Here is a 7513-nt window from a genome sequence, read left to right on the forward strand (position 1 = left end):
TTAGGGTACATCACATTTAAAATAATCAAATTGAATCTTTTTAGAATTACAAAATGAATTTAATTGAAATAAAATAAATGTCACATTTGCACCTAATGGATAATTTTTTAAATCTAAAGGTAAACTTATTGATTTAAGTTTAGGAAATTCATTTAAAGTAATCAAATTAAAAATTTCAGATAATTCTTCTGATAGATTTGAGTTATGAAATTGATAAAATTTTAAGTGTTGTAAGGTTTTACAATATTTAAATGAATGAATGTAATGACATTCATTAGCTGGCCAGATTGTCAGATTCGTTAAATTTGGTAAATTAAATAAATTCCTCTCGAGATCGAATACTGGAGGTTCTACTCCTGGTAAGATGTCTAGAGTTTCATCAGGTTTGAGCTCTAGATGAGTTAGATTCGGTGCCCAATTACTGATAAGCCAAGGTAAATCTGGTAAACAAAGTTGAGCACAATCTCGAATCGTAAGTTTTACTAAATTAGGAGGTCCTTGATGTTGACCCCAAGACCAGTTTATGACATCAACTTCATTTAGCACAAGTTGTTTAAGATTTTGAATATTAGAAATACATGTATCGAGGTTCTTGATGGCTTCACAGTCTTCGTGAGAAATACGGGCGAGCTTGAGTGATTCGAGTAATGTAAGATGGGAGATTGGTTCAATAAAACATTCTACGAGAATTGTTGAGTACTGAGGACCTCTGATCTTGAGATGTTGAAGACCTCCGAGCTCAGAAAATAATCTACTGAAATTGTAACTCGGGTTGCTCATTTCTTTTGAGGTAGGAGGTCTATACCAATTATCCGGACAACTAAGATGAAGACTCTTGATATTTGAACAATGAGAAATTACTTTGGCAAGGCTTTCAGGACAAAGACCATAGGATGGGCGGAGCGCGAGGATCTCTTCATGGTCAGTCGAGTCGCGTTTAGGACCGACATTCAAATTGTCACAGTGAACACTTTCGACCTTCCAAAAATCCTTGTCATCTTCAATAAACTTGATTTTCCTCACATCAGAAGACCGGAGTGAATAGCGATGTTGAGTTTGGTCACGTTCGATAGAAGTTGGGTTCTCGGGTATTTGATGCCATTGCGACCTTAACCCAATCTCTAAGACTTCGAGATGGCATCCGTGTTTCGATAAGACTTCTTCATTCCACAATGACATCGGCATAGATAATGGCGAAGGAAATCGGAGATACTGGAGGGCCGGAATCGATAATAATCAATACATGCTAGTGCATCGGTTCAGTACCTTTGACAAGAAAAGTTTAGCTCACCTGCCATATGAAAGGCTGACAGATAGAGTATATCCTGCGATCGAGGACCGAGAAGGCTTGAAAACTGGTCATTATTGGCGATTCAGGTTTATGTTCATAAATCCATAGATTCGTCTCTTTTCCTGATTCAAGAGTGTTTCCTTGTTTGACCTTTTTAAGGTGATTATCAACAAGTTCGCTAGTATCGAGAAGAATGTGTTTTACTATATCAAGAATCACTTCATCTGGTAATCGATTGAGTGAATCTTTTTCAGCTTGTCTTGGGTGCTTCATTTTGATCGATCGAAGCTGGAAGGAGGTCAGATGAGAGAGAAGATGACGATAAAGCTTTGATAACCTATGATGAACTTTTTAAGACTGAGATAGTGCAGACAAAGGTTTATATATCAAAAGTTGATTGAACAAGTCTCTTAAAATCGAATGGATAGAAATGAAGTTCAGAAAAGAAGGATCAGGTCAACAAAGGTGAAAATCCATCAGATTCTCAAAATTGGTTCATCTGAATTCATTCTCATCATCAACAAGTCTTACAGATTCAGTTGGTAAAGAACAACTCAATCACAATTATAAGAGCTCAAGCAATCTTACAAACAGGGACAATAGTAGAAATATTGAACTGCATATTGTGACCAGGAGTCCAACAAGCATGCTGAAAGATTGAGAATGAAACACAAGTGTGTGACTTACGGTCCATGTACCTATTTCCTCCTTCCAACATCCTGGGGCAATTACTTTTGCTATCTGAGCAAATTATCAACAAAGATGTTATCTTCAATGGTGAAGAGTCTTGGTTCATAGTCTTCGGGCCTGACACCAAATCTGTTCTGGACAATGTAAACTCCTGTAGTGAATTTGATGAGGGGCTTGGTTTCTCTTAACCAAGTTAAGGCAAGAATCAAGGAAATATTGGGACGGGGGAGGATAAAGGCCTTGGCGTTGAATTTAAATGTAGCCATGCTTCATTTGCTTTCAAATTCTGCTTTGCAGATAGCTACCTCGTTGCAAAATTCCTGAGTATCATTAGCTAATCTAACACCTTGAATCTCCACACTCTCAATCTCAATCCTGCCTGGACATAGTTCCTTCATTTTTTGACGTGTTTGGTTGAGATGTAGTTGGCAGTGGTGCCACTATTGATTATTGTGTCAAGGAGGATGTTACATATGAGGCAGGGGTAAAATGGTAGGAATGTCTTATTGTTATCTTCATGGGAGTCCAGTTCAATGACGTTAAGGTCAATGAGCTTCATTGGGAAATGAGTATCTTCATTGTCTGTGCGAATGGCTTGGGCCATCAGTTTGTCCAAGGATGTGAGTGAATAGATCTCACAGTTTGGGTTGCTGCTGGATTGAAGAGTAACAATGCATGTATCTTACTCATCGGTGGTACAATCCCAAATGAAATCTTCTCATTTGGCCCAGCTAGTACAGTTGTTCTCAGAAATGTTGGAAAAATCCAACATTTCAAGCTGAGGTCGTGGTCCCGAGGAGGCGGCTTTTTCATGGCATGTGTCATGGAAAAGTCATGGCAGCTGCCGAGTGAGATCAGTGTCCCTTTGACCAACCTCAACTCCCTTGTGTCCTCTCCATGCCATCCTTCCTCTGATCCTCAGCTTGTGTTACAATCCCTTAACCATGAAATCATATGTTTTCACCATTTTTCTGAAGACATTGGTCCGTTAGCCTGGCCATTGGCAAGATAGTAGTGTGCTCATTGAGGTATGATGGAAAGTAATCAAATTTTCATCTTGAGATACCTGTCAAAATCAAAGTTTTTGTCAGTGTTTGTATCTGTGTGTCACTGCTCAGCGCACGGACCCCGAGCTCAGCTTGAGATTTTGCATTTTTCCAACATTTCTGAGAACAACTGTATAATTTGTCCTACACAAAGTTCTTCTGGAACTTTTCCACGAAAGTTCCAGAACACTTTTCCACAAAGCCAGAAAAGAAATTTTTGGCTGTATTCTGGATTCGTGGACTTGTGGAAAAAAAAGATATTTGAATGCCCTTTCCAGGACCCTAGGGTCCAATACATCCCTGCTTTGTGCATCAAGTCACCTTCCTCTTCCCTCCCTGCACCACCACCCATCTGATCTCTTCACGTCACTCCCAGCTTACACCTTGCTTACACCTCACCTCCGTCAAACCCCGCCCTATGGCCCGAAAGGGACGCCGCAATCGACTTAAACACTACGTACATGTCGCTATTGATCAAATGAAACAAGTTTCCAATAATCACGCGGCTATTCTGGCCTTCAAGAAGAAGACGGATGCCAAAAGCCTGTTCTTAATACGATGTCTTCAAGTGATCATCATCAACCAAAATCTACATACTAACCAGCAATCCGAGGATGGTCAGGAAGATCATTTGGATGATTCTGAGGAAAGAAGGCCACTGTTACTTATTTTGCTTGGTACCTTGGAGTTTCATTTGGCGCGGACAGAATCCTGCAAACTTGTTCTGCTTGGTCGTTGTCTACAGAGACTTGCTGGAAATGAGATAGATTTACTCAAAGAATCCCTCAAGATATTAAATTCCACTCGCTATGTGCATGACCGACCAGCGTGTCAACGTAAAGGAATCCAAAACATTGCTTTTCCTCATAAACTTGAAGAAGGTGGTGACCCTTTCTTAGCGATTGTAAGTGATTCAGGTCAACTCTTCAGGTCAATCTTGTAGCTTTCCATTCTGTGTGGAGTTAATGAGCCAACACAATTCTTGACGGGTCCACTGGTGGTCCCTCTCTCGTCTTCGACTTGCTCCTCGTCCCCGGTCCTGACTCTCCGTTTTTCAGTGCTTCTTCCGCTCTTTTCCTGGATTCTGCCAATTCTTGTTCGAAAGTCGTCATCTTGCTTTGTCTAAGAATGTCTTCTATCCAATCTTTTTAAATTCTTTTGAAATTGATATATACTCGAGCTTGATGCACTGAGTTGTGTTAGAGAGTCTTTGCTTGGTGCAAGTTGGTGCGTTGCGGAATGTGAAATTTTGTTCTAAATTTCTTTGCGGCAACTGTTCGCAGCGTGCCCTCACTCGCTACAAGCATATTCTCTTACGTCTCTTACACAACTACACATTCATGGAACTCCGCACCAAGTCGTGCCTTGGTTGGTGCTCACACTGAAATTTAAGGATATATGACTTGAATTACGATTCTTTTTGTGATGTAGGCTCGAATGACTCATGAACAATTTTGGAACTTAGTGAAATGTATTCAAGATAGTCATGTTTTTCAAAACCGGTCTGATAACAAACAGGCTCCTGTAGCATGGCAGCTTTTGGTGGCCCTCGCTAATCTGGGAACCTCAGGAAACGGGGGTGATATCTCCCATCTTGCTTACATGTTTCATATATCTGGTAAGTCCCTTTGCTGTACTTATCTTCCATAATCCTGATTAATGTTTTCTTTCTTTATAGAGGGAAGTGTCCATAATTGGACTAATCGGTGTATGTATGTGATTCTTCAAATCAAAAAAAAATGGGTCAACTGGCCGAACGTTGAGGAACACCGCGAACTAAAATCAAAGCTTCAAGACTGTCATTTCAAAGACTGTGTGGGTTTCATGGACGGCAATCTCGTTCCCCTGGCTTTTGCACCTGTACAAAATCCAAAAGATTATTGGACTCGGAAACAGTTTTATGCGTTTAATGTTATGTTAGTATGTGATGTACATAAGCTATTCAGGTATTACAAACTGGGTTGGTGTGGATCAGCTCACGATCAAAGAGCTTACCTTTCTTCCGAAGTAAGTGCTTTTGCTCCATCTCTCTGTAATGTATTCTGACATTCCATTCCTAGCTGTATTTCAATCCAAGTGAATATTTATCTGAAGATGAGTATATGTTAGCCGATTCAGGATATACTACATCTCAGAGCGTCATTACCCCCTTTAAACGTGCCCCTGGTCAACCTCTTTGCGACCATCAGGAGGCCTTCAATCAAGAACTAAGTAAAATTCAAGTTATAATTGAACAGAGCATTGGAATGCTCAAAGGTCGATTTCAGTCTTTGAAGGAGCTACACATCTTGCTCAATGGGCCACGCAGCGCCCAGCGAGCAAACGTTTGGATTTGGGTCTGTATCTTTCTCCACAATTACAGCACTAGTAGTGATGACAGATAGCATTTTGAGTTTGGGACAGTTGAAGAAGGCCTAGTCGACACTGCCATTCCAAGAAGAGCACCTCAAAATGCAGGACCTTACGGTGATGACGTGCACCCTCTATTGGTTATTGGTTATTTATGAATTACGGTTATGTTTCATTATTTGATTTTCCTATTTCTGAATTATGATTTGATTTGTTTTCTTTTTTGATCTCTGTTACTATGCTACGGTATTTGATAATACACCATTCTGGTTACATTATATTTCATAATACACATGTCATTGTCTTTTAACTCTCTCTTCTATTAGTATTTGTGGCTACATATACCTGTGAGGTTTTGCACCAAGATTCGAACACCATCTGTTTTGTCTCTTTTACTTTTATAAGCTCAATTAATTGACGTGCTTATAATTCCGTGCATTACTCACAGGTAAGCTTACTTTCATGTTTTCTTTATCTCTTTTTCTATTTTATCATATTGTATCAAAGAAATAAAGAACACGATCTGTTTCGTCTCTTTTACTTTTATAAGCTCAATTAATTGACGTGCTTATAATTCCGTGCATTACTCACACCCTCAAACCGCAAGAGATGACACTCGACGTAAGGCACTTTATGAAAGTTTTGTAGCCATTAGGGGCTTATAAGTATTGTTGTTGGAATTAGTTTGCCTATTATCACTATTATCAGTTGTACTAGCAACTGATTCAAATAGTTTCAAGTTTCAAGATTGTTGTTTACTTTTTTTGAAACTAAACATGTTGATATAACATAGGAGAGTGTATTTTGGAAATATTTAACCGATTTTGCAGAAATGAACTGCCGTTTAGGCAAAGTCAATTTTGAGTCAATTAGTTGGATGTTCATGAGAACCTTGATAGAGATTGTGAGTCCTGTTTAATGAGGAGATTAGAGATATGAAAAGTATTCATAACTCTAAAATGAGATGCTATTGTCAATAGCATCTCATCTCAGATGAAACTCAATGTGTTCAACTTTGGGCCTGTTTTTTCTTTTTGGTTTTGAGAGGCAATAACATAGTATTTATTTTCATAAAACAAAAGAAAATGTTGGCTTTTGTGTGTATACAATTTCCTTTGTGTTGATTTCTGGTGTATTACAATCACTGGGGTTCTTTTGAACTGAATGCGCACAAATCATTTAAAGGAAGAAGACACTACAACAAAAAGAACAGGCTCTTTTGCGCACAAACTGTTTCAAAATTGTAAGAAAGAAAAAGTAGCAAATCTTGGTTCCATTGTTCAGGTCAAGTTGGAACCAAGAATTTGCATGAAGTTAACATGGATCATTTTGTAATGATCTATGTACAGAATAATTGGTATCGAACTCAATCCTGAGAAATGAGGGAAAATAGTGTAACCAATCTTAATAAGGTGCGTACTCAAACTGATGTATAAGTCAAAGGTTATTACTTACAATGTTGGGGAAAACTTCCGCCGCGACTTCCTTCGCCTGATCCAGAGTCATGTGATTTTCTGCCATGACTTGGGCAATGAATTTACCCCTCGCAACTCTATATTCCATATCCATAGCACGTTTGGTGCGTTGGACATCCAATTGAGCTGATTCAACTTTCAAGCTATGTAGTTCCGCATCCAAACGTGCTTGAGTAAGTTGTTCCTCTTTTGATAACAATGATCTTGGGTCGTCTTTTGGTTTCAGGATGGTGGCTAAGTCCTTAATTGCGTTCCCCAGAGCGTCGGTTTTCGGAATGGACTTGATTAAGGATTCTTCAAACTTGCTGATAGTTGACTTGACTGAGTCGGTTTTTTCGTTGAGCAAGTCATTTATTTTAGATTCCGCACTACCCTTCACTTTGTTTTTTTTCTTAACGGATGGATTGGTAGCTGATTTAGAAGACTCTGTGTCATATTGATTCAAAGTATTAGTCGTTTTTGGCGTGTAGGTGATGAGCAAATTCAAAGTGCTTTGAGAATCTGATGTTTGAAAGTTGAAGCACTCAGTATGTTATAATTGGTCACCGAAAGATGGAGTTCTCACCTTCTAAATCAACATCATCAAGAATGCGTCTAAAGTCTTCATTAGGTAAATCATTGTCCTTGTTCTTTCTGATTGGCTCGGATATGATGAGGCGTGA

At 39.1% G+C, this 7513-nt stretch overlaps 1 protein-coding gene across 1 annotated transcript; it reads right to left on the bottom strand.

The window, feature by feature from the left end:
- Positions 1-780, bottom strand: MELLADRAFT_101870 (uncharacterized protein; the record flags this gene model as incomplete). Its single annotated transcript, XM_007404628.1, has 1 exon — positions 1-780. The coding sequence occupies one exon, from the start codon at positions 778-780 to the stop codon at positions 1-3; it is 780 nt and encodes a 259-aa protein (XP_007404690.1).
- Positions 781-7513: the final 6733 nt, after the last annotated feature.

Source organism: Melampsora larici-populina (genome assembly GCF_000204055.1).
Source record: "Melampsora larici-populina 98AG31 unplaced genomic scaffold MELLAscaffold_2, whole genome shotgun sequence".
In the NCBI taxonomy this organism is placed as follows: Eukaryota; Fungi; Basidiomycota; class Pucciniomycetes; order Pucciniales; family Melampsoraceae; genus Melampsora; species Melampsora laricis-populina.